The sequence below is a fragment of the Hakea prostrata genome, chromosome 8 (genome assembly GCF_041222555.1).
Source record: "Hakea prostrata isolate BN-2017 chromosome 8, UWA_Hpros_2, whole genome shotgun sequence".
Taxonomy (NCBI): Eukaryota; Viridiplantae; Streptophyta; class Magnoliopsida; order Proteales; family Proteaceae; genus Hakea; species Hakea prostrata.
The window spans coordinates 3,305,549-3,333,525 of record NC_142607.1 but is presented as its reverse complement, the minus strand read 5'-3'; the positions used below and the strand labels follow the sequence as shown (position 1 = coordinate 3,333,525).

At 37.6% G+C, this 27,977-nt stretch overlaps 4 protein-coding genes across 4 annotated transcripts; all 4 read right to left on the bottom strand.

The window, feature by feature from the left end:
* Positions 1-230: 230 nt before the first annotated feature.
* On the bottom strand, positions 231-4,071 carry LOC149006311 (uncharacterized). The gene is made up of 2 exons (XM_089167365.1): positions 3,851-4,071; positions 231-3,153 (listed from the first exon to the last, which is right to left on the bottom strand). Exon 2 carries the CDS (start codon positions 2,989-2,991, stop codon positions 640-642), a length of 2,352 nt encoding a protein of 783 aa, XP_089023491.1. The 5' UTR covers positions 2,992-3,153; positions 3,851-4,071; the 3' UTR covers positions 231-639.
* A 2,368-nt stretch (positions 4,072-6,439) lies between these two features.
* LOC149006310 (protein NUCLEAR FUSION DEFECTIVE 4-like) lies at positions 6,440-11,666 on the bottom strand. Its single transcript, XM_089166428.1, has 3 exons — positions 10,991-11,666; positions 7,500-8,428; positions 6,440-7,400 (listed from the first exon to the last, which is right to left on the bottom strand). Exons 1-3 carry the CDS (start codon positions 11,324-11,326, stop codon positions 6,890-6,892), a joined length of 1,776 nt encoding a protein of 591 aa, XP_089022554.1. The 5' UTR covers positions 11,327-11,666; the 3' UTR covers positions 6,440-6,889.
* A 2,253-nt stretch (positions 11,667-13,919) lies between these two features.
* LOC149006309 (protein NUCLEAR FUSION DEFECTIVE 4-like) lies at positions 13,920-18,482 on the bottom strand. Its single transcript, XM_089167336.1, has 3 exons — positions 17,740-18,482; positions 15,119-16,047; positions 13,920-15,018 (listed from the first exon to the last, which is right to left on the bottom strand). Exons 1-3 carry the CDS (start codon positions 18,073-18,075, stop codon positions 14,505-14,507), a joined length of 1,779 nt encoding a protein of 592 aa, XP_089023462.1. The 5' UTR covers positions 18,076-18,482; the 3' UTR covers positions 13,920-14,504.
* Positions 18,483-20,123: 1,641 nt separating this feature from the next.
* Positions 20,124-22,635, bottom strand: LOC149006308 (thylakoid lumenal 17.9 kDa protein, chloroplast). The gene is made up of 4 exons (XM_089167462.1): positions 21,901-22,635; positions 21,711-21,825; positions 21,552-21,621; positions 20,124-20,781 (listed from the first exon to the last, which is right to left on the bottom strand). Exons 1-4 carry the CDS (start codon positions 22,227-22,229, stop codon positions 20,561-20,563), a joined length of 735 nt encoding a protein of 244 aa, XP_089023588.1. The 5' UTR covers positions 22,230-22,635; the 3' UTR covers positions 20,124-20,560.
* Between the last annotated feature and the right edge of the window lie 5,342 nt (positions 22,636-27,977).

Genomic DNA, 27,977 nt, shown 5'->3' with positions numbered 1-27,977 from the left:
TATTATTAATTGATTAGGTTCGGTTTATAGGGCAAGAAACTGAGCAAAAACAAATAGTAAACTCGTCATGAACACTAGAATTCTGTACAGTACTATAATTCTACTGTATACACTAATACCGATCAATTAAAGTGAATTCAGCAAGAAATGGAAATCAAAACATATTCCACACAATATCTTTTGGGTACCTAATCAGGACCACCAAAATTATGAGTCCACAGAGAAGAAAAAGCTGCAATTTTCTCATATTCTACTATATAAACAAGAAAGAAGTGAGTAGAACATCACAAGGTACATGAGAAAATTTGGCAACTAAGGCAGCATGGTGTTTAACAGTGGTGTGACTGCTAGACAAATTGCTCTTGGAAGTAAATACCATATCATTGAAAGAGCTCCGGCTAGCAGAGAAAGCACCTTAATGAGCATTCATTTCCAAGAAAAATTGGAAGTATACATCTTCTGTACTATTTTCAAATTGTAGACAAAATTGAGGTTAGATTTAGCTGGAACAGCATCTAAATCCTACTCCAGATGAAACTCTCCTTTCCACAAAGCCACAGCCACATATACCCAGGAAATTTTGGATCAATTTGATCTAATTTTATACAAAAAAGTTAATTTTGTCTGCTTTAGTCAAGCTTACAAATTCCCTCCAATAGCCTGTTTAGCAATCCTAAGTCTCTCTTCTTCCACAGCATCCTCCACTATCTCTTCTTCCTTGGCATCTGTTATCACCTGAAGAAGCTCCATTGGAGTAGCTGCTGGGTCAAGTTCTCGACAACCCTTAGGCGCATTTGGACCTTCTTGACCTGTAAGCATGTAAGAAGGGATCTGGTGTGAGAACCGAAACATCTCCTCTCTTGGGATACTTTTGACTTCGCTCTGACCCAAATGTCTGTGGAAAATGGTCCTGAAGCCAGCAACCTTAACCAGCGGAGCAACAGTTACACCTTGCTCCTCGTCATAATCATCCAGCACCTCGACCATGTCATACTTGTGAATTACTTCATCTGGGGTAAGCTCATCCCAGTCAGGGGACCAATTCCTATAAAGTGCCCAAATATCGCCCTTCTTGGGAAATATTCGAATGGCTCCACGTGAGGCTTTCATCCATCTCACCCTATGTGAGAAGGAGTTGAGTGACTCATTCACTTCATATTTGCCTATCCTGAAATCCCCACAAGTCTTAGGGAAACCAGAACCAACCCAGTTAATTTGGCCCAGCTCACTATTACTTTTCGAATTCAGCCAACTAATGCGCATTTTGAAAGGGTTCAATGATATAACCTTATGAATCATGCAATAATAACGAGGCATTCCATCATCATCATCATATGCAGCCCAGACTTGGTTATCTCCAAATGATCTTTCAGATCGGTCCTTGTCGAAATCATGAAAATCCGGATCAGGAACATCCATTGACATGGGTTCAGTGGTATCTGTATCTAAATCAGCATCAGAAGTACCAGACAAGATCTTGTCAGAATTGACTTTCATCTTGGTATTCACAGATACAGCATCAGCCACAGTTTGATCACATGTCCTGCCCTTTACAGTAGCTTTATCCTTTTCTTTCTCTTTCACCACTTTAGCAGCTTTGGCTACAGCATCCAACCTCCATTCATTTAATTTCTTCTGAATGTCTCTCCGTGCCTTCTCCATTAACAGGGTTCGGATTTCTTGGTGTGTCAACTCTCTCAAACCGTTAGGCTTACAATTACCAGATAAACCAGTAACTCTTTCCGTTACAGATCCACCCTGTTTCACTCCAACTCCACTTCCTATCCCAGCCCCTCTAGTTCCAGTAGAAGTTTGAGATGCCACTGTGTTTCCATTAGTGTTTCTCCCCTCAACATTCATGCCTCTTCGTTTCTTGACAGGTCTCTCTCCTTTGACGACATGGCTGGAACCGGAGTTAGAAAATCCAGATGACAAGCCACCAGCCTTGGGAACATAATTCTTTCTCCTAAGTGCATCCTCTCTTCTTGCAGCTGCCTGAGCCTCCTCAAGCTCTCTCCTCGCTTTCTCATAGGCCTGCTGTTCTGAAGGTGTAGGTTGACCAGTTGCAGAACCTGAAGCAGTTTCACTATCAACACCAGCCTTTCTAGAGAATGTATCCCAGTGAAATTTTGTGTCGTTAAATGAATCAAGACCTGAAACCCCACCCAATCCCATGTTGGGAGCAGCTGCAGCATTTCTTCCAGGAGCATGGGCATTCTTGGTAGCCATATGATGGTTTGAATTCTGAGATTGCTGGGGGAAAGTCCATTTTGCAGGAGTATTAGAACCATTTGAAGGTGAGGTAACCATCTCTACTGCATAAAAGGGCTCATGACAACTGGGGCACTGAAGACTGCGATTGAGATGGATCCTGAGATATTCATATTGCATTTTACAGCGATTGCATGCAGTCCAAAAGGTATCTGCTTTTGATGGACGTGATGGAGCAGGTGTGCGTGGTGGTCGGCCTTGAGCAGCACTTTTTTGAGATTTACTGTGTGAGGATGTCATATGTGCTGCATTATAAATCCCATTTGCACCAGGTGGTGCTGATGTTCCCCCACTTGGAGGTGGAACCTTCTGCTGAAATCCTTTAACACCACGCTTCTGATCATATGCTTTTCTCTTGGTCTTATCAGACAACAAACTCCAGGCCTCTGAAATAAACTTAAATGCTTCATCTGCCCCGACTGATTTGTTCTTGTCAGGGTGAAGCATGAGAGCCAACTTCCTGTACTGTTTCTTAACTGTGTCATCATCAGCTGAAGGACTGATACCTAAGATCCCATACCAGTCTGCTTCCCCATTTATTTTGTTTTCTGCAGAGATAAAAACATCAAGAGTTGTCAACATCTGGGGAAGACCATCAAGCCCAGGATACAAATTCTGGGCCTTCAGAGCAAATTTCTTTGCACCCCTCATATCCTTTTCCATTAACTTCTTTTCAGCAATTTCTTTCGCCCTGGTGGCCTCGTCTTTATTGCACTCCATTTTCCTGTCTCTTCTATTCTTTCTTTTTACTCCCTTTTCTTTTCTTTCGGATTGCTCGTGACAAATTTCCAACCACAAATGAAAGTTCACCCACCACTATCTGCTTCTACAACCATTGATCTCCCATATCTCAGAAAAACATTCAATTGCACAGGAAGAAACCTGATGTACAAGAACATAAAATAAAATAGCATCAGTCACAAGGACTAAGAGGAGACGACGAGAAGCAACCAGGAAGGTTATGAGGAACCTACCCAACAGAGAAAACCATGCTTTTATTGAGTCATTATATATTGACCACTAAAAACAGTATTGAAATATATAACCATCATAATTGCAGAAACACTACAATATACTAATAAGAGGAGTAAAATTGAACAGGTAATACAATAAATCCAAGGAAAATTTTGCAACCAAAAACGACGATCAGATAGAACCACATTACAATCAATCTTCAAACCAAAATTTCGTAAAAGCTTTAAGAATGATCTGCCAAGCTACGACATACTCCTAAAGAAAACGAAAACATAAAGCTTGATATCAATTTAAGAAAAGCCAAAAGTTTAAAGCATCAACTTGCTGGATGATTCCAAAACCCAAATGCAATAAAGGAATCAACCATCAGAAATGGATCAAGAGAATTCGACGTTCCAAACAACTAAAATCGATTGCGATTCCTCTTTCGGAGTTCCTAATTTCAGTACTTGGGACTGAAACCCTAGACGTCGAATCTAGATCGACAATCATGATTAGCAGTAAAATACATTGCACGTAAAGCACAACAAGAGAGTGTGATAAGCAGTAAAGATGTAATGCACGTAAAGCACAACAAGAAAAGAGTGACGATGTCAGAAATTACCCTTTCAGAGAGGTTTTCTAACTGTTGAGAAATTTGAATCGCAGAGCCGCCATGGCAAAATCTCCATCACCAGAAAATTTTTGCCCGTTTTTTCCTAAACCAAATCCCAAATGAAAAATAAAAAATAAAAAATAAAAAAAGAAAAGAAAAAACAAAAACAGGACCTTTTGTGAGAACTACTGAAAACCTAGAACAGAATTCTCTAAAATATTGTATCTCAATGTGACGATAAAAATGAAAAGAGTTTAATTACAAGTAACAAGATCAGCCCTTTTTATAACTATTTTTTCACCTAACCATGGTCATTTTTTAACCCTTAAATTGGGTTAAAGGTTGCCTATATATATATATATATATATTGGTGGAAGGTTTAAAGGAAATTTTAAAAAAATCAATTTTTAATTTCATTTAAATTTCCAAGACAATTTTTTTTTCCCAAAATAAAATAAATTTTATGGGATCAAAATATCGAAAATGGATTTTTATATTAAATTTTTAATAATCCAAATACAGTTTCTTGCTCAACAGGATCTGAGTTAGTTTGAACTCTGTGGCTAGGGTTGCAATGGTCACCCATGTAGTTGCACCAACTTGAGTAACTTAATATATGCATGAGAAATGTGGCATTTCCTATCATGTCATGCCCTCAAAATGAAAACTTGAGTAGGGATGTTTGGACCAGAGTTTTAATGAGTTTAGCCTCCATTTGTATTGCTTAGCCAGTGAATTTTATAAAAGTTCACTTATCAGTGTCTCTGAAAATAAAGGTAGTTCTTCTGATGGCTTCAAGTGGCCAAGGATTTGGAAGGTTTGGTATGCTCTTTGGGTTTCTATATTTATCTGAACTGTAGCTTCTGAAAGAGTCTTATTGAAATCTACTTTCTTCTATAATGAGTTGTCCATGTCCCACAGCTTGGATATGTGGGTTGAAGATTACTGTCTTCTATGACATTTTGGCATGCTTCTGGGATTTCTGTGTTTATTTGAGTTGTTTGTTCTTAAAAGTTATGTCCAGCCCCAAACCTAAAACAATAAGAAAGAGGGAGTGCATTGGCCTCTGATGACTTACAACTGTGACTTTTTGCTTCTGCAGGAGAAAATCTTTAAAAGGTTCCAGAATGGGTTCAAATGGAAGAAGCATTTACCATGTTGGATAACTTGGTTTGGACCAAAGAGATGCTGTTAGAGAACTATTTTCTGACTACTTTGAAGTTTTAGATGATTTGAAGCTGAAGATGGTAATGGGAACAGTGATGGCTTTCTATACAATCTCATGCTATATGTTAGCATTGTCTGTAATTATCTCAGTTGCTCATTTGGTAGTCTTTCGCCAGAAGTGCATCAGAATATCCCTTTTGTTTTTCCTTTTTCTTCAAAGTGATCCGTTTCTTCCTTTTCTTTGCTGTCCTCACTGATGTAGTTCTTCAGATGCTGCTTAATGTTTTTCCATAGCAATAGTCTAGACAAAGAAATACACATTGATCAAAATCAATCTAAGAGAGTTCTTTGGCTTTAATGGGTTTTGGCATCCTGGTCCAAAGACTTGGTCGCGAAATGAATCCAAGGGCACAGTGTCTCTTACATCTTGAACAAAATCCAGCACTTGTCTCTCGAGTTTGGAAATCTTAATTCCCCCCTAATGCCGCATGGGATCAAGTTCAAATATATAAATGAAAAAACATGCAATCCAATGACACTATCAGTGATCCTTCTCTCTTGATTTGTAATCCAAATAGAAGGCATTTTCCATTTGTTAACATCCAGACCAAACTACTGTGTTTGGCTTTCTTTTACCATGGTTATCACTACAAATGTATTAATTATCCATTCTTAAATACTTTGTTTTGGAGCTTACTTCTGCAAGTTTTCAAGACTTGAACTGGTCTATGAATCTTTTTGATCTATAAGTATATATGGCCTACATTGCCACATCAACATATTTGATGCTTATCTAACCCACCAGTTGATGCTGTAACTCCCTCAACTTCCTAATGATGGAATTGATTAGGAAGGTTTAATAAAATTGCTATACAGGTTCCTAGCATCAGAATGAATGGAATAGTGGTACCATTGAACCCATCCTTCTGAGAGAAGTACTTGAAGACTGTATACTGCTGTCACCAGAGGAGAACAAGAGGATACATTGGACAGCAAAGTAAGATTCCAATCCTTGAGGAGAGGTTAGTTCCATCATCTCCTCTACCGTTCGGTAACTCTAATTCGTCAACCATGAGATGATCAAGCCATCAGTGTCACATGTTCGATCTGAAGATAATGTGAGATTGTTTAAAATAGAAATGAAGCTTCTGACTACTTAATTGTCATGTTGGCTTGTGATGGGACTGAATAACAATCATTTTCTTATTAGATACAACTGAAAGTACAGCAAATATGGGGTGCATCCCAAAACTTGGATCAGACTTCACTTACCAAAGCTCGTATCCTAAGTAATCTAGTAGTATACGTTTCAAAGTTATGAACTTTAACCATCAGAATTCACAAGCAGTTGATGCATGGAGTCCATACTCTCATTCTTCCATATCAATCATACTTGTCAAAAGATGCACAAATAAAGAAATTAAACCTAAATGAATAACAAGAAGAGTATTATTATTAACTCTGATCCTTGCTTATGATACACAACAAATGAGATCAACAATGCCAAATGATTGCATGGGTCACTGAGCAGAACCATAGTAGAGATTGGTGCCCCTAACACAATTTGGTGTAATGAAAGAAACAAGCACAGCAGACAGATGGAACCCTTTTTATTGTCCATTGTTTCTATATCCAAGGGATGACATAGACATAAGTTGCTTAACCTCCTTGACAGATAGTCCTTTCCCAAGGAAGGCAGGTACATAGTAAGGAATCTCCACAAAGGCAGGTACATAATGAGGAATCTCCACAAAGGCCGTTGCATAATCAGGAATCTCCACAACCTTATATAAGCAATGACAAGGCCAACATATGGAACACAGATCAAGTTAAACTTTCATAACAAAACCATAACTAGAATAATTCTCTCCTTTGTAGTCTTTAAGTACGGGATTTTCCATAAAGGTTTGCATAAACAATCTTGGTGCGATGGACAAGAATTGAACTCAAAATGACTGCAACGATGCAAAGTCCAGACATTAGCAGAGAGGTAAAGAAGAAGCATATGGTACCACTGCATTTCAATGCCTTTTCTCCGAGTGATTTGACAAGCATATTATTGAGGAGGCCATAAGAATTCTGGGTTGGATGCATGTGAGCTTGTTTCTCTGCTTCATAATCATATATACTGCTAGCAATGAGGCCAGAAAAAATCAATGATCCAGCAGGATTTGCAATTGTGAGGAAATTGTACACAGCTGCAAAATTTTTCAAGCCAAACAATTCAGAGGCCGTTGCTGGAACAATTGCCCAATGAGCTCCATAACCTAGTCCAATCAGCAGGGTACCAATATACATCACACCAGGCCATCCCATAGCAAAGAAGAAATGCCCAATTGCCATGAAGCCTTGAGCTATGGCCATGGCCACTGGCCTTGGATATGCATAATCCCTGGCAACAGAGTCTCAAACTTTTAGATGGACTGGCATTGAAAAATAAGCAAGAACTAAATAAATTCACATTCTGGAGCAAGTGGAAGTTGATTTGCACCTCACAATAACTTCAGAGAAATAACCGCCACCTACACGGCCAAGAAAATTCCAAATGCTGATCATAGACACAAATACATGTGTATTATCATACCCCAAAGACTGACTCATTTGACCCAGATTATCAATCACAGTCAAACCAGACCCTGCACCCAACAGAAGAGAGAAGAAGATAAGCCAAAAGTCTGCCTTTATCAGTGCCTGCCTCAATGTGAAATCCTCCCCTCTATGTGGACCCTTCCTTCTCTTGACTCTAACTGCTCCAACCGCAGCTGCTTGGAACAGTTTAGCTTGCAACTGTGCAATTCGCTTTTGCCTCTCTAATGTAGGAAGTAAGTCTACTTCCGAAGACTTCTCATCTTCCACCTCACTTAGAACAACCTCATTCACATCGTGGCCAGATTTGCTGGATTCTACTTTTTGAGGCACAAGGAGAAGGCTCTCCTCATTGGGTTTTTGTTCTGATGAAAAGCTCAATAGAATGGGAATCAGACTAGGAAGCAACAGGAGAATAAATAAAATACTTGTGAATAAGGCAATAACAGTCTTGTTCAGATCAACAAAATCTTCAACGATCATGATCCCCATCAAATAAGCAGCCAAAAGGAGGCAAATGGTGTAAACAAAGGTAAAACTCAAACCATCCGATGGATGAACCTGTCTGTGACCTCCAACAGGCCTGACAACGAGCATCAATGTTATGACCACCATGGTTGGCCCAACAGCAACCATGAAGATGATTGCTGCACCATCAGGGGCCTTGATCATAGCATATATCTGAGTCAAGATTGCACCACTCAACCCTGCAAAACCCTTTAGAATCCCCACCACAGGACCCCGACTTTTGGGGAAGTTTTGCACGCATGAAACCAGAGCTGCTGTATTGAAATAGGTCTCACCATTGGTTCCAACAAATATTAAAATGCACATCTGCAAACCCAAAACCTTGTCAGTTTACTGGGCAAAGTAGAGTTCAGCAAGCAAAACTATTCTAACATACACATCAACTAGCAACCAAGAGATTTTAACCAAGTTGGCAAACTTTTGTCCCAGTTTCATTAAGATACAAGTAAAAGAGAACAACTTGGAAATTCCCACCCAACAACTTGGAACACCTCCCCCCCCCACCCCCCAAAAAATATGCAAAAAGAAAAACACACACACACCTCTTCTTTGACGAGTGACTGCAATATTATATTTCAATTCAATGGACATTCTTCTGGACAGAATGGAAGGGTAGGACAGGAAAATTCAACAAAAGTCAGTTGTGGAATAATGAAGCTGCAGCTAATTAATGGATCTAACCCAACGGTTTGCAAAAGGTTCCTACACTTGCAGGTTGAACAAGCTACACTCTACCCAAGGTAGGAACAGAAAGAAGATTCCTACCCTCACATGTGACATGAGATGTATCTAAACATAGTAATTTTACTGGAAGGTGACAAGTAGTTTACCGTTGCATGATGTATCTAATTTAGAGGACCAACTTAACACTACCCTAGATCGGGAATAACAATACAGATAATGTAACAGCTGAATGTAAAACAAATAAATGGTTACCAAAATCTCAAAAAAAATATCCATACAGCTGAATGATCTGGCATCTAGGTATGCGGGCTTACTCAGTATAGTGACATGATCAAAAGAAACCATGTGTCTTCAATGTACATAACTACCACTAGCAATAAAAATCTACACAAACTAAACATTGGAATGATAACCACCAATGAACATGTGGTTGGGGGGGGTGTCTAGAGACCTAAAAACAGCAAGACCATGTTAAGCCAATATAAATGTATAGAACACAAGAAACAGTAAATGAAAAACCCAAAATATGCAAATTACCCTAATTATCATTCAAGAGAGATGGTGGACATAGCAACAGAAGAATACAGAGGGGAAACACAAAAGTAAAAAATGGAGTCACTGGAAGTTGATTGAAATTGTACAAGTCACAAAATTAGAGTAGGTAATGGAATTTTATGATCATCATAATTGGGGAGGGCATTAAACTGATGAGACTAAAGACAAGAGTGGGTGTTCTGAACTTGGCATCCACACACAAGACGGAAACCCTCAACTTCAAGGTTTCAGCAAGACAAAGACTGGATAATCTGAGTGGTATTCGAGATAACTCGATAATTTTGTTAAACAGTCCTTTAAGAGGTGGTTATAACACCTCAAACAGCACGAGCACTGTTTATCCAGGAACATATATTAGATAAAACATTTTCTAACTCACTACTGTTGCTTTGAATAAGCTGAAAGATTAAACCATGATTAGGCAAAAGAGAGAGACTCCCCAAAGATTGCAGTTTATGTGCCTCTCAAAATGCAGGGTCGAATTCCGATATCATAATTTGAAGAGCAAACAAAAAAAAATTTCCCATAAGAATCTACCCTCTCCATAAAAGGAAAAGCACTACAATTGAAGCAACAAACTACTTGCTTTGGTTCATTAGCAATTACAGAAATCAAGAAATAAAGAAAATGCACAAATATGCAGGAAAAGGATCAGAAACTCTTTCACCAACATAGAAACCATCTAGACCTTTTACATTTTAAATTTCAACTAAACCAAAATTCAAATTGAGGAAAAAGAAATATTTTAATCTTAATTGATACGTATAAAAAAATAAAAATAAAAAGAAGAAGACAAAATGAGATGGGGAAAATGTTACCGCTTGACAGGGAGAAAAAGGAAACAGAGTCGGAATTCAAATGGATATTGGTACTGAAAGTTCTGCTTTGAGCTATAAAAGAGAGCGTTATTTCTAAACAATAACAATTTTCAGCAGAACCCACAACACAGAAGAAGAGAGAAAAAGAAGGGGGGGGGGGGGGGGAAACTCAATCTAGATGGCAAAATCGCTAGACATCAGTCAATATGAAAAACAATTCTGGAATATCAATACAAAAGAACCTGATTAACTAAAGGAGATAGCAGCTAGCTAGGTTCATGAATCGGAATCAATAAAAAACAATGAGGAGTAGGGAAGTTGTAACTCCAACGACTGCAAACGAGTCATAAAAATCCAGTTACTATCAAATGTTTTGTGTCTGATCTACCAGAAATAAAGCAGAACTATGTTCTGAAACTCATTACACAGTTGATCAACTGGGAGTAAGAGAGACAGATCATCAAAAGTTGACTCGTCCTTAAAAACTCAAAAAAGCATTCAAATAGTAAAACATCAATTCTTCTTAAAGATAAAAACTAATTTTGGTGGGTGGGAGTCGCCGGCGGAAGAGATGCAATAAATGTAAAGCCAGAAGGATTAAAAGTTCATCAAAACAGATAAACAAGTTTAGAGATAGATCAGAAACCATTTGTGCTCACCACCACCCACAAAGGCATGGTTGGTACTTTCTCTGTTACGATCAGCCAAACCCATCCATACCCAATAAATGTAAACCCAGAAGGATTAAAAGTTCAGCTCATCAAAGCAGACAAACAAGTGAAGAAATGGATCAGAAACCATTTGTACTCACCACCCATAAAGGCATGGTTGGTACTTTTCCTGTTATGATTAGCCAAACCCATCCATACCCAATAAAATTTTGAATAGCACCGATGAGCAGAACACCCCAAATTGGCAAATACTCATACAAACTGCCGGCAAGAAATCCAACACTATCTCCAAGATCCTTGGCCACACCCAAAGTCGCAATCTGCCTCTGATTGTACGACAGAGAGCTCTTTATCACCGGCGAGAGACTCCCAAACAGGTACCCAATTCCTGCACACGATTGAATCCACATTGCAGCCACGAAGACGACCCATCTGTTATTGATAAAGATCTTAACCCTTTCCAGTAACGGAATCATTTCTCAGACGAGTTAAAACCAGAAGTTTTATTTTCTTGTAGATGGGAAGGCAGAAAGGCTTCAATGGTGGGATAAATCGAAATTCTCTGGCTAAAGAACACAAAGTGTAACACCAACTAATTTACCAAAAAACAGAAAAAGTCCGAACAGTGATATTGAATGGATTTGGATCCAATGATCTGCTGACTATTGGATCTGCTGACTATGAGAGATGTCTATTCCTGCAAAATGGGATTGCCCATGACAACTGGAAAATGGAAATACTTGTGGGGGGAGGTTGGAAGATGAACCTCCACTCGATCACTAATTGCTGAAATGCCCATAAATTTTCTAACAGAAACCAGAGCTTTAGTGTTGAATTAAAAAATAATAATAATAAAATTAATTCATTTGCATGTTAAATGTTAATCATTGTTCTTAAGTCATGGACAAGTGGACAACAATATTTATTAATTAAAGCCGACAGTGACAATTTTTTTCGCGAGTTTAGGAAAAGAAATGATACTATTCGTATTTAGTAGAATCTGGGGGTAAGCCGTGAGGGTCAGCCTTTCGATTCAATCAAGATACTTGAAAAGAACATTGCCCTAATAACCTTACTGGACAAAAGATGTGCTTCTTTTTTTTTCTCTTCTTCTTTTCTGGTTGAAGACAAAAGATGTGGCTGAAGTTGAACGTTGATAAGGTGTGTCGGCTATCACAAAGAAGGAAATGGTGATAAGATATTGGGTTGGAAATCTGGAATGGTAATCTCATCGTTTAATTCATGTTAAGATCTGAAATATCATATTAGGGTTCAACCAAAGGATCAAATCCCATGGCAACGCAGAGATCCTCTTTCCCCACCTACTCAGAAAGATTTACCATAAAGAAGAAGAAAAAAAAACCTCGAAAGGGACAATTGAGCGAAGCCTATCCACCAATTAGTGTTGAGATGTCTGGGTAGCATTAATGGTTTTTCTTCTTTTGTGTGTTAATCGTTTTGCATTCTCCTCCATTAATAATAATTCCATTTTCTTTATAGCTATTCCGTACAGGGAAAAAAAAAAAAAAAAAAGAGGATCTCACCCAAAAAAAAAGAAAAATTCTCATTACCTAGTTCCATTCAGGGTGTGTAGGATCTGGTTCGACTCTGGTTTGGATCGAACTGAAATCCCCGAATTGGGAATTGGGTCCACCGGCTAATCAATTATCACTTTCCTGAAGAGCATGAAAGAGATCTACATGTCTTAATCGTGTACAAGCACGCAAGAAAGAGCCTAATAGCTATGTTAGAAGGAAGAATAATCAATTATCACATCCTACCTTTACACGTAATCAGATCTCGTCCTACGTGGACTTGACTTTTAGAAGTAGCTAATGCTGATTAAGAACATATGCATTGAACCACCTCTAAGAAAACCCGGGTACGAGTACAAATTTATGCTTAACTGCAATGACATTTTCTTCCAGCTCGAGCTCTTTTCCATTCTCCCTTAAGCTTAAACCATTGTGATTAGGTTTTTCATTGTATCTACCCTTGAATCTGACTTGGGCGTCGGATGCAGTTCCCAATCCACAGTGATTAGTCCACTCTTAACCTCCGGTTTTCCTCTCTTTATAGGTTCAATCCAAGTTCAAGTTGAACTTGGTCAGTTCCATCCTCAAATGTATAACAACATGTTTACATGGTTCATCTTCTCCTATATTTTTCTATCAAAAAACAAAAAACCTTCTCCAATATTAAAATTTTGAATTCCTTGATCTCATAAAAATAAATGTTTGATTTTTATTAAACAACTTGTTAGGTTATAAATTGAATATAAAGAAAACAAAATTTTATAGTAACGTGGGTAATTGATTGATTAAACAGAAATAATCTAATGATCTAAACGGGACCTGATACTTCTTTGATCATAGTGGTCAACAATTGCCAGTTTAGAATTTGGTGGCACGTAATACAGAATAATTAATTCAATTGAGATATAATATTTTACCGACAAATCACTCCCACTTATTATTTTATATGTCCACTTCTAGAGATAAATGATAAATATTTATACCATCAAATAACCTGAAATTTAATATATTTAATTATTTATCCCAAAAGATTAATACAGTAATTACAGATTTGTAGATTCTATTTTTTTTTCCTGGGAATATTCTACTTTTGAGAACACCTTCACTTACATATATGACTTAAAAAACTCATCAAAGTCATATACAAAGAATTTCTTATAAAACCATTACTGTCATTTGATAATTAATTGATGCTATTTGCTTTTGGCAATCACAAATTAGAAGGAAAAATATAAAAAAAAAAAAAAGAAAAAAAGAAAAATAGCTTACCTAACATTTTTTATGGAAAAGGTGTTTATCAAGAGGCTATACTGGTTTAGTTCTCATGCTTGATAGGTTGAATAACCATGGTGGAGGTTTTCTCCCATTCTTTATTGTTCTGACAATGAAGAAGCAAGGAAGTGTCTCTTATACATGATAGAAGTATGCAGATAAGTTCTTATTCATGAAAGTCAGACACTATTGATATGCTCACAATGGATTACAAATCTAAAAAGAAGATTTCCCCCCCTTTTTCTACAGAGTTCCTAAAATTTGTTTGTATTCTTTAACAATTAAAGTAGTGTCATCGAAATCACTTCTGTCTGATAGTAGTTGAGAGATGCATGAAGACAGTAAGCCACTGTTGCAGAGAAGAACATGATTATACAATTTAAAGCAGAGGAGGAATTGTGATCCTTGAGAAGATATGTTCTGCTAACCCCTCCTCTGAGATTCTTGTCCATGAGAATCAATCAAGTTCCAGTTACTTGAAATTCACAAATTGGCTCCTTGCCTATGTTACACAATGAATGAAACCCATAAATGTCAAAAAATTTCATGGCCCTAATCAGAACAGAAGTATAGATTGGCACCAGTTACACAAATTGGTCAAATCAAAGAAACACCAAGACTACATACACAGGCAGTACCCTAGTTCTGATCTATGGTTTTAGAGTTTGGGGATGATCTGCACCTCAGTTGCTTCTTCACTTTGACATATTATTCCTTTCCAAGCAAGGCAATGTACACATGAGGAATCTCCCAAAGCCATGTATCAATGAAAAGGCCACCATATGGAGCAAATCAAACAGCACTTTCATCACAGCTACCATTTCGGAAAACTCTCTCTTTCCAACCCTCAAGTATGGGATTTTCCATAAAGGTTAGCGTAGACAATCTTGGTCCGACAGACAAGAATCAAACTCAACCCAACTGCAATGATGCAAAGCCCAGACATCATAAGGCAAGTAAAGAAGAAGCATATGGTACCATAACACTTCGAAGTCATTTCCCCGGCAGATGCTCTGTCAAGCATCATATGATGGAGACTGTAAAAATTCCGGGTTAGAGGCACGTGAGATTGCTTCTCTGCTTCGTAATCATATATTCTGCTAGCAATGAGACCAGAGAAGATCAATGATCCAGCTGGGTTTGCCAGTGTGAGGAAATTGTATAAAGCTGCAAAATTTTTCAAGCCAAACAATTCAGATGCTGTCGCAGGAACAACTGCCCAATGAACTCCATACCCTAGTCCAATCAACAGAGTACCAACATACATAGCACCAGGCCATCCCATAGCAAAGAACAAGTGCCCAATTGCCATCATGCCTTGAGCAGCAGCAATGGTCACTGGCCTTGGAAATGCATAATCCCTGGTGACACAGTATATCACATCTTCAGAAGGACAAGTAGTCAAAAATAAGCAACAAGAGAATAAACTCAAACTTGGGAGAAAGTTAAATTTAGTTGCACCTTGCTACAATTTCAGAGAAGTAACCACTACCCACACGGCCAAGAAAATTCCAAATGCTGATCATGGACACGAATATATGCGTATTATCATATCCCAAAGACTCACTCAACTGGCCCAGATTATCAATCACTGTCAAACCTGATCCTGAACCCAATAGAAGAGAGAAGAAGATAAGCCAAAAGTCTGCCTTTATCAGTGCCTGCATCAATGTGAAATCCTCCCCTCTATGTGGACCTCTCCTTTTCTTTACACGCACTGCCCCTTCTGCAGCTGCTTGGAACAGTTTTGCTTGCAACTGTGCAATTCGCTTTTGCCTGTCTGATGCAGGAAGCAAATCTATTTCTACTGATTTCTCATCCTCCACCTCACTTAGAATAATCTCATTCACATCATGGACTGATCCGCTAGATTCTCCAATTTGAGGAACAGGGAGAAGGCTCACTTCAGTAGGCTTTTGTCCTGACGAATAGCTTAATACAATGGGAACTACTATAGGAGTCAACAGGAGAAAAAGCAAAATACTTGTGAATAGGGTGATAACAGTCTGGTTTAGATCGACAAGATCTTCAACAAGCATGACCCCCATCAAATAAGCAGCCAAAAGGAGGCACACACTGTAAATAAATGTGAAACTCAAACCATCTGAATGGCGAACCTGTCTGTGACCTCCAAGTGGTCTAACAATCAGCATCATTGTTATAACCACCATGGTTGGCCCTACAGCAACCATGAAGATGATTGCAGCATCATCAGAGGAATTGATCATAGCATATATCTGAGTCAAAATTGCACCACTCAACCCAGCAAACCCCTTCAAAATCCCTACCACAGGACCCCGGCTTTTTGGGAAATTTTGCACACATGAAACTAAATCTGCTGTATTGAAATAGGTTTCACCATTGGTTCCCACAAATAAAAGAATGCACATCTGCATAACCAAAACTTCGTTACTGATTTAAAGCAGAACTTTAAAATCCAGCTTCCAGTAAAAGTGTTTTTCAAATAGTTCATAAAAGTTTCACTAGCCCCACAAACCCCCCCCGGGGGGGGGGGGGGGGGGGGGGGAAGAAAAAGAAAAAGGGATAAAAAAAAACAAACATTGGGTGGGGGAGGATATGGTTGCAAGGCCTAAATACGAATAGTTAAATCAGACAATAGCATGCTAATTGAAATAAACATATAATCAAATCAAACATGAGAAGGGGAAAAAAATTACCCTCATTAATTTAGTGTTATTTCATGGTGAGAAGATAAGCATAACAAAAAAAGAATATGCATAAGAAAAAGCTGGAGCCATTGCAAGATAACAGAATTTTGTAATCACAATAGACAGGAAGTGGCATCAACCTGGTGGCCATGCATGAGGTGGAAATCTTCAACTTCAAGGCTTCAGCAATGCCCTAGGGCCTGTTTGGTTACATGAGTCTTGAGATTTCAAATATCTAGGGATTTGAAATCTATAGATTTCAAATCTATGGAGTTATAATTTATAAAATTAGATGTTTGGTTGTGGAGAAATCTATGGATTCATCCTAAAAACCTATTTGATCGAGATTTTTGTGAATGTACAAATGTATAGCTTTTTTGAAATCTCTAGATTTCACCCCTTACCCATAAATCTACAGATTCACGTTTTTTGTGTAAAAAGGTGAATCTCTAGATTTAATGAATCTAGAGATTTTTACAACCAAACGGGTATAATTCTCAGATTCATGAATCCAGAGATTTGAAATCTCTGGATTCATGTAACCAAACAGGCCCTAAAGCATTTTAGATATTGTAGACCATTCAGAGATTCAGGTCTAAGGTCAATTTGGAAGAGCTTGATAATTATGTTTAAGGACTCCTTAAAATGTAGTTGTAACACCTTAACTGCATAAGCAATGTTTAACTAGAACCTCTACCAAGAAAAGCATTATATGTCTTACTATTGTTGATTCAGTAAGCAGAATGTTTCAAATCGATATCTCAGTCTGCCCATTGCATCCATCTCCATTTCTTTTCATATAAGCATTTGGCAGCTCTGGAGCTCTTGCGAGGTCTTCTCCTTTGCTGCTGAACTGGTAAGGTAATCAGCTCTCTGGACACTTTCATCAATCTTAAAAGGGGGTTACTTACATTGTCCCACCAATAATGCTATTTGACAAAAATTTGGAACAGAGTGTGGAAGCAGAGAAACTTTTTCCCAGGAGTTATCCTCATCCAAATCAGTAAAGACCTCAGAAATATGCATGGAACAATGGGGGAAAGGGAAAATGACTTAGAAATCCATACATATCATACTACTGCAAGCAGTGTTGTCATGGATTTGATATAATTCAAGCCATAACACGGTCCATTAGTTTAACAAACAAAAACATTTTTCAACAGAACATAAGAAGGAGGGTTGGGGGGGAAATAATTTATGATTCTTGAGTAGGAAAAAGATCAGCAAATCTTTAAACTTACAAGCAAATTCATATTGACAAACATCAATCCTTGCAAAGATACTGCGGAGGAGGGAGAGAGAGAAAAGGGAGGAAAAAAAGAAGCAGCAAAATGTAAACCCAAAACCCAAAATTGAATTTCATCGAAACAAACAGAACAAGTTAGAAATGCATGAGAATTCATGTGGACTCACCACCCACAAAGGCATTGTTGGTACTCTCTTGGTCACGATCAGCCAAACCCATCCATAGCCAATAAAATTCTGAAGAGCACCGATCAGTTGAACACCCCAAATAGGCAAAACTCCATACAAACTACCAGCAAGGAATCCGACACTATCCCCAAGGTCCTTGGCTACACCCAACATTGCAATCTGCCTCTGGTTGTAGTTCAGAGAACTCTTTATCACCGGAGAGAGACTCCCAAACAAGTACCCAATTCCTGCACAAGACTGAATCCACATAGCAGCCACGAAAACAAGCCATCGGTTGTTGATGAACTCCTTAAACCTACTAAGTAATGGAAGCATTTCTCTGACAAGCTAAACCAAAGCTTGTTTCTTAGTAGACGAGAAGTAAGGATAAAACCAGTAAGTGATGGCCTATCAAAGGATTTTGGATTCCATGATCCGGAAGTATGAGAGCAATCTCTTGTGGGATCTCTTGGTTTTGGTGCATTTGTCTTTTACTCTATGATTGGAGTTTTGATTGAATTTCTGGAACAATAAATATCTAAATATCGTACAGTTAACACTGTCCAGAAAAAGGGAATAGTATAAGTATAACATTCAAGTTTCTATTCCCTACTTCAACTATTCTGACAGGCTCATCATTAGTGAACCAGTCCTTTCTCCCTCAACGCCTTATCCACAACTCAATAGCGCTCAGTGGATGCAGAACTACGAAAAAGATACACAAGCAAAATACACTCGTAACAGCAAAAAAATTAACCTGAAAATACATTCATAACAGCAAAAATTAACTTGAGTTAAACTCTAATTATATAAACCATAAAATACAAGAAAAATCTAACACTTTCAGTCAATGGAATCAAAGATTTATTATTATTTTATTTTTTTTGTTGAAAATTAAATACTTGAATTATCTACACCAGAACAAGAATATTGTCAAAACATCCACATCCTCTATAATTCATTTTCTTACAATTCCTTATAATTCTCTCTTAGGATTAGGATTGTGCCATGTAGCATTTAAGTAATCCAACAATTACCCAAAAAGCTAAACTTAAAATAAGATTCAAATTTATGGGTGGGTTTAAATAAAATTCAAATTTAATTTGAATTAGGTCACCTTAAATGCTACATGGCATAATCCTAGAAGGTAATAGTAGGGAAAACAATTAAAGAGGATGTGAATACCAAAAACAAAGAAAGGATGTTGATGGAATGGGAGGTAACGGATTGAAAACGCCAAGGCATCACTATTTGAAGCGAAAATGATTTGATCTGACATTCAAATGTTTTTGGCTTGATACAAAGTCTCCTCGACAGCCTTACAACCACAAACTACAATGGACCCACTGGATTAGGTGATGAAATTCTTTTTTAAAAATGTTTTCTCAATAGTTATTGGTGAGCTTCCCTATTATATGGTAGGGAAGCGTGACAAGCGTCAAGGCACATCTTTTTCCCTAATAGGAAGGTGATGCAGACCTTATCATCGCAGCCTCCGGCCCACGATAGTGATACAACTGTTTGTTTATTGGGCCATCAGAGTAGGGTCCATTTTGAAAAATAAAAAACGACTACTTTGAATAAAGAAATGGCCACGGCAGACACATGCCTAAATCAAGATCGTTTTTGTCAACCCTTATCTGCTATTGGGCTAATGAGATATTTTATCAAACATCTGGTCTGCCATGCGACCGTTTCCATGTTCTAGAAATTGATATGTTACGTTTCAGCCACACCGATTTCTGAAACGTTCAAGAACTGGCCCATGAATTCATTGGGCCTAAATTTGATTCTTGAGTACGTAAAAGTTGGGTTGTTTCCGTTCATAAATTTTAAGATTTCCGGCCCAAGTCCAGTCCAGTCCAGTCCAGCCCAGCTCATATTATTGGGTTTTTCCCGTTCATAAGTTTTAAGATTTCAGGCCCAATTCCAGCCCAGCTCATATTATTGGGTTGTTCGCGTTCATAAGTTTTAAGATTTCCGGCCCAAGTCCAGCCCAGCTCATTATTATTAGACCTTTGAGTCTTCGCTAAGCCCAATTTAAGGCTTCATGGGGAGGAAAGAGGAAAATTCATACTAAGAAGATTTCCCGTTAAAACAGAATCAAGGTGCGACGTTCCGGTGATTGTTCGCCGACATTTTCAGGTGGAGTTCAACATGTTCAAAGGTGCAGTGCAAGGTGCGATTCTCAGGTTTAGTATGGAAGGGTTTGTGAGGTTTGGAGAGAGGTTTGGAAGAAGAGGATGAGGCAGCAGCAGCCATGGATTCCGAAGATTCCGGCAATTTTCGTAAAATGTCGGTGATTTTCACATGTATTTCGTCAGTTCACCAAAAAAATCCCCAATATATAACATAAATTGATTTTGCCCCCATTTTCCCGAATTGGGCAAAATTCGGCCGTTTATTTTGAACAGAATTCCCATGCTTTATTTTTGAACTTTTAAATACATACCTGATTCAAGATTTCCCTAGCAAAGTAAAGGCAGGAGAATTTACAAGTTTACATCTCAGAACTCAGAAGCACTGCTTCCCTTATGAAAAAAAAAATGTAGAAAAAGAAAACCCTGAAACGAATTTCTTCCTCATTACAAATCGCTAGACATATTAGATTCCCTAACAAGATAATTAATCAAATAAACCCATGAGAGAAATCCCTGTTTGAAAATTACAAATGGTTTTGAAATTCTTCTCTGGAAGTGTGAAAGCAGGACAATTAATTAAGTGATACAATCGTATCTGGACAATTAAGTGTGCAGTTATGAAGATGGGGACGAGGCATTGGTTTCCAAAGATACTTCAGACTTCCATACATACATCATCATTAATCCATGGTGTTAAAACTCGGAGAATACCACCCCAAATGATCAAGGATCTTATTAAGTCTCTCCTCCTGCCCTTTAGAGTCTCCTAATGCTGTAGTGAAGGGGTAAATGTAGAAGACTTTAGCAGCCACGGATCTATAGGCAACTGTGTCTCCTTTCACCAAGAACTCTAGCACGTCAGGGCTGAAACCACCGTCAACCTCTGCTTGTAGATATTGGCCTGCAACAGCATCAATCAGTATTGGTTTAAGAAACAGAAGAAATGACCAGCAGAGGTTTAGAGATTGCAGGGTTTGGTGTGTCTAGCATTTTGCTGGTCCATATAATTAGAGTGTGCTGCATACTGTAATTGTATGAGAATTAGGATTTTGGGTTTTCCTATAAATATTTTGAAACAAGTAGGAAAAAACAAGGCAAGGGCTTGGTAAGGTGTAATAGTGGTGAGATTCACAGGAAATAGTGAAATCTCTTTCAATTGAATGTTGGCAATTTTTTAAATTGAACTTAACTGTATTTTGTTTTTGTTCTTCTTCGTGGTTGTGCATCCATCCCTAACAGTGATTACCTAGTTTTGAATAGGACTAGACAAAGGAATTTCAGATTTGAATCTTGAGGGCCTTGAGTGTGCAAGTTGTATAGATATGAACGTAATTGAAAGGCAATCCTTAAGAAGACATGCTACTCTGAAATATGGTATCAGAAAGCTCTGCTAGCCTCTGGTAGCCAGATGCTTAATGGGTTTCGGTGGATATCAAACCACCATTGTTACTCTAAAATGTACATAGCAACAGTATACAGTAAGCACGGGTAAGTCAGATTAACATCAATTTAAGCAACCAAATGTGAATCAAAATTCTGGGATTTGGAATACTGCATGCAACCCACAATATGCACAAAAGGAGGAATCATGAAATCATGGTTAGAAGGCAAGTTTAGGCAATGGTGCCACAGGTTGACGAAAATGGAAGAAAAAGAAGTTTTCAGTATTACCAGACGGGGTATCTTTGATGACTAGAATCTTTGCATTCTTCTGAGTTTTGATGATGGCTTCCTGCAATTTCTGCAAAAATGTAGAAAACCCCAACTTTGATTGGAATCCGAAGGCAATGAGATAGATAATTGAAAGGAAAGGAGATAATGTGAAATCACCTGAACCGCATTATCCAAAGAATTGTCGGGAATTACCCACGGAAATGCAAAAGATGATGACTTTGGGTTTGTGGATATGCAACCTGGGTTAATGGAGGGACAAGGTCTAATCTTCCTGCAATAACAACAAAACATTCACTGAAACCAGTAATTAGAAGTGGAAATCATGCAAACAGTGGGAGATTCTGACCCATCATCGTCTAATCCAGTCTCTAACTTCTTCGATTGTGAGAATGGAGTTGTCGGAGAAAAGGAAGGTGCCTGAGAGTTTAACGATGGGATTGCTATGGAGGGCAGAGCTGAATTTAGACTTGCAACAATCGCTGCTAGAGAGATTAGGTTGGTTACAAGAGAAAGAGATGATGTTTTATCTTGGATTTGAACTCTAGGGTTTCGAGAGTTAGCCGTTGAAATTCGATTTTTGCAATGCCAAGAAATCGCGGGTTTTGAACCCATCGTGGGAACAAAGATTGACGAAATCGAAAATGGAGTGGAGACCAGAGGAATCATCTTATTCATTATATTCTTCCTTTTCCCAATTCCCCTGTTTCGCTCTTTTATGGTGGAGAAAGGTTTACAAGGGTGTTTATGTAATTATGTCGAACACTCAATCACCAAACGCTTAAATGCAGCCATGTTTCTTCCGACACTCTCTGCGCCTCTCAGAAAAAGCTATCGCAAAATGCTGTGAATCGAATGATGCAATTCAGGAGTAGTTTTCAGGTTCTTCTCTTCCGCTCTTTATCTCACTGTAGCATTTGGTTTCAGTCTCTTTTCCCTTTTCCACACACTTGCACCTGAAGCTTGCCAAGAGTACCATTTGAGTTTCATTTTGGTTGCAAAAATGTTGAAGTTTCCTTACAATTCTTCGAGCTTTATTCTCAGTCAAGCTTGTTTGATCAGGGTTTTCTATCTTTAGATGTAATTAGGACCACATAAAAAGTAAAATCCCAAATGTGTAAGCTTTGAGTGTTTGGTATGATGGAGAGATACAGTGGAGAAACGAATGCTTTTGGAGGTTATCCTTCTATGCTTAAAACATGTAAAGAGGATGGTCAACATATTCTGCTTAAAGCTTCTACATTTCTTTATTCATAAAGATAAGGTTATAGCTCCTATTTTAATGATGCGTTTGTACTTGATGAATTGCAGTTTACCCTTTAGGATGATGGATATGCATGCTTGATTAATTAATTGATCAGATCCTGATATAACCTTGAAACTTTCTTACCCATTCTGTATCACATTGGATTGGGAAAAAAGAAAAGCGGAGATAGTTTAGGTATATCTGAAAGCAAGCTCAATCTGTCAATGGTAAGCAGCCAAGCGACAATCTTCTGCCTCTGCCATTGGAGCTGAGGAAGAAAGAAAGGGTGAAGCTTTAGCATTACAAAGGTAACATTTCAGCCAACAAAAAAAGCATTACAAGGACACCATAAAGCTCCAGAATTATTGACAGCCTTCCTGCAGAAGGAGCCACAAATTTCTTTTAAGAAGTCTTGGGTTGTACCTGAAGTTTGTATCTTCTTTCTTCCATAGAAGTACAAGTACTAGTAGCATAGAAACATATATTTGCATTTGCTCGAAATAAACTTTTGAATTTAGTTCTCTGTTAACCTTGAGAATCAAAAGACAAATAGATTTAGGAAAACTCCATCAGAAGCATCTGAGTTTAAGTTTTCCCATAAGCTGTTACAGGAAATAGGGACCTAAGTTGCAAGTCCAAGGAATGAGGAGACGGCAGGACCTCCTTATTATTATCATTATTTTGTTTAAGTTTCAAAAAGAAGCAATAGAAGAAGTGGATGGCAAGGCCCCAATCAAAGTGACTGACTTGGTCCAAACCTTGTTTACCAAGCTTAGAGCATCTGAACCAATCGTTAGAGCATCCAGAAACGAATAAAGAATGAAAGTTGACTCCTCATCTTCACCATACATAGAGCAAATTGAATCCCATATTCACTCTTCAATTCTCCAAATATTTTCCTAGCCTTCGAAACATACCTGAAGAAGATTCATTAACTGTTGGATAAAATATTTGATCAAAGATGAGAAATAACAACCTGTTCCTCAAATTATTTTTCGACTCATTCAAGTTATGCAGGAGGCATTTGTCAAAGTTTCTTCTTATCCATTCCAACTCCACTTCCTCTTTTCCACCTTGTTTGCAATTGGGGATGTGTGGTGTGACTTGGTGGTGATCTTGTAGAAGCCCTGTCACCCCCTGTGGCTACTTTTGATAAATCAGAGAGTTAGTTATGTTTATTAGTTAGCAACATTCAGTGCAAACTCAATGTGTGTCAATTGAAACTGAAATCCTCACATTAGAGTCTGATAAACGAAATACAAAAATTTAGGGCTGTGATCCCTAGGTTAGACATTTTTTCTTTGGATGAATAAAGAATATCATACCAAAATCCCAAGGGAAAAATGAAAATGTACAAGAGGGGGGGGGACTAAGAGAGATTAGCCAACAAAGGAAAAAAGCTGAACCCCTAGACACAAGAGAAAGCCGGGACCTTGAAGGGCCCAGCCGGGGGGGGGGGGTTGTTGTTTACAAATGACTGTGGCAACAAAGGAGAGCCTAGACCCCAGGTGATGATAACAATTCTGTTCCTTGGGGTATCCAAAAGAGGGGGATGGGGAAGTAACTGTAATTGGGGAAGGACATCAAAGCAGATGACTTTCCAATAGAGTCCAGAGATTTGGATTTGGAAGCTCTATGTCCTAAGATTCCACTCCCACCATAAGAGAGAGATTGCAACCTCAAAAACCAACCTACTAATCAGATTAGGAATTTTATCCATACATTATTTGCCTTCTTTATATGTTTGAAGGTTAACTCCAGAGGTTGCAACTCAGGCGTCTGATATGAAACAAATGGAACTGCAGACCTTCTACTTCAAGTTGATTTTGATCTTTTTCACCATAAAAATCATGCTCAGTTGCTTGTGCTGTATTGGCATTTTTCAGTTGTGTTTCCAGAATGCAGTAATCAAGCTTGTGTCAACCTGATTCCCTTTCACAATCTTATTACTTTTGTGTTGCATAAGGTTTCAAGTATCATAAGTTTTGGGGATAGTCCTAGTTGAATTAGGGGTGTTATGGTATCACTTTGAAAAACTTCCTTAAAACTTTTGTGTCGTCTGAGCATGTTATTGTTGACTCACAATTCTGTTGGTTCTAGCCGCACAGCACAATACCTGGGCATGCTTTATTATCTATGTACTAACTTTTTTGGACTTGATCTTTGATCTTCTCCTATAAGGAAATATGGTGTTGATGCTTCTGAGCCTACCAAATAATCAGAGATGAGTGATCCTTCCTGCTTGTTTACATCTAATTTGTATTCCCACTTGTGTAGTTTGTTTAGTTGCACACAGAGTGATCCGGCATACCAAACCTTCCCTAAAGTTATCTTTCCTACTTGAGATTCTGGTACATGTTTGGCTGACAATATTTTAAATTTTCTGGGCTAAGGTTGTATAGAAAAACTCCCCCCAAGATTACACTATGCAGAAAGCCTTCAGCACCAGGTTTGTCTTTTTTTGATGTTTAACAATTTGACCTCCCTGTTAAAGTGCCCTGAGGATTTGAAATTATATTTGCATTTTGTGGGTTGATTCTACCTTTTTCATTTGAATTTAGTTTGAAGGGAGAAGCCCACTTTTAATTATTTTTTTTGATGATTGGGAGAAACAATTACACTGGAACTTTAACCGAATTAGTTTGCTGTCTATGTTAGAATCTTGAAGGTCGTTGAGTGCACAGCACACTCAGGCTGTGCTTTCCATGCATTCTTGGAATATATTCTGGGTCTCAAGTGCATTTTGAATCAGGTTTGTGAATGTTTTCTAGACCCAGAATCTATTCTAAGAATGCATAACATTGAATCAAGCCATTAATTACAAATGCAAAAGTTTACCCCCAAAAAAGAAAAGTTCAAATGCAGAAATACCCATGATTCAAATTTCCCCCTTTTGCCTGCAAATATTTCCAATAACATATAATGATAGAATTCTCTTGAATCTTTGTTTGGGTTTTGCCTCTGCAGATGTCCATGAGTGTCTGATCCTGCTTGGTCAATATGTATTCAGTGCCTGCTGGGGTTTGGAGACCTGGGGTTCTTGGCCAGCTATTTTGTAGCCCAAATCTGCCCTTCTGGTTAAAAAAAAACCAGGCCAGAATTGGGTCGGGCTCAGGATAGGTTTGAACCGGTTTGGACCGACAGGGTTTTATTGATACCCCTATGACAATTCCATATATATATCCGAATTTCATAGCACGTGATATCACGGGTTTTGACGGCATACGGTATCTTAGACTATAGACATGGAAATTGGATTGCAGCTGTGAAAGAAAACAAAGAAGAACCCAAAAAAAAGAATTGAATTGAATAATTAAAAGATATTAAAGAAAGAATAAGGGATGTGTTATGTATAATAATAGTATAAATACCCATCACTTCTTATGTAATGCAATAGAAGCACTAAGTATGTATATTATAAATTATCCTTGGTTCCAATGTATATATAATTAAGCCTTTCTTTAGGCCTAAAACACCTTTATTCTTCTCTTAACATGAACAATTTGTCATAATTGGCTGCTTTGAAGTTTGTCTTTCTTTTCTTTTCATTCATATTGTTACATTTGTCACCCACTCTTTTTCTTTTTTTAGTATTTTTGTTTCCCTAATTTAGTCAATTAAAAGTAGAATTAATTTAGATTAATAAGTGTAAGCTTCAAACTCTTAGGTTTGGAAAATTAATTAAGAATTTGAGCTTTGATTCTCAATTCAACGACAGTTTGGTCCCTTAACACTAGTCATTTTCATTTGTTTATTAATTTTAAGGGAGTGGGTTCTCTATGCTTATGGTATCAATAAATCATCAAACATGAAAAGATGATGGTTTACTAATAGGAGACAAACAAGAAAGGAGAAAATGTCAAGAAGAGAGGGTGCCCATGTAAGCATCTACGAGTTGGGTATTTTTTTTAGTTTTAAATAGATCATATTAAAAAAAAAACCATTAAGAAGAAAAATAATGTATATATGACCCCATTGTATAGATTCTTATCTACTTCTCATACATTATATATAGGTTTGAGGCTTTCTTTTTCATATATAAGTGTTAGTTCATATTGAACAAACTCGTCTCCCTACCTCATCTTTGATGAAAAACTGAACTTACATGAAACTTTTGCTTAAAAATAATCATATATGTAAAGGTAAGAGATGATGTTAGAACAAAAAAATAACACCAACTAGAGGATAGGAGATTGGTTATTTAATTGGTGAAACACATAATTTAAAACCCTAGAATATTGATGTGGATTGGTTTTATCTGAAAGCAGCATATTGCTAGCATCTAGGGTTATTTTTTTTTTCCAATAAGAAGTAGATTGATCCATTCCAATTCTTAAACACCTAAGCCTGCATTGTGTGAGGAAATGGAATAAACATTATATGAATAGTTCATGTTGGAGAGTGCCAAATTTCGGCCGTAGTTAGTGATTTTGTTTTAACCAAAACCAAGACGTACCATATGCCGTCGAGATTTTGCCCATATATCATGATAAATCGTCTACCGATATCTTGATCTTTTTGTTGTGTTTTGGCGATTTCTCACGATTTTCAAACAATTTCTCTTACGATTCTATAGCAAAATCTTCCGGATCAATGGACAATCTTACCAATTCTATCCAAATGATTCAAGTCTCAAAAGGCAATGTGTCAAATGTGATTAGAGATGTGAATCTACATAGAATAATTTTTTTAAATAATTCAAATTATAAAGACATTTTATAGCAAAATCTTCAAGATCAATGAGTAATCTTATCAATTAAATCCCAGTGATTTAGGTCTCAAAAGGCAACGTGCTAATATATGGTTAGGGAGGAATATATACATGAAAGAATTTATGGAAACAATTTAAATTATGAAGGGATTTTATAGTGGAATCTTCAAGGTCAACGAGTAATTTTTCTAGTCATGTCCCAATGATTTAGGCCTCAGAAGATAATATGGTAAATGTGACTAGGGAGAAAATTTTACATGAAAGAATTTATAGGTAATAATTCAAATTTATTAAGTCCTAGTGTGTTTATTAGCATCAAATTAGGCTAGATACAAAAACTGATCTAAAATATTCAAAGGGATCGAAATTTGGCCAAAAATGGTAAAATTCGCTGGTTCACCAGAGTAAATGTTTACAAATTTTCTTGCATTAGTAGAATAAGAAAACCATTTCTATGAATAATAAGAAA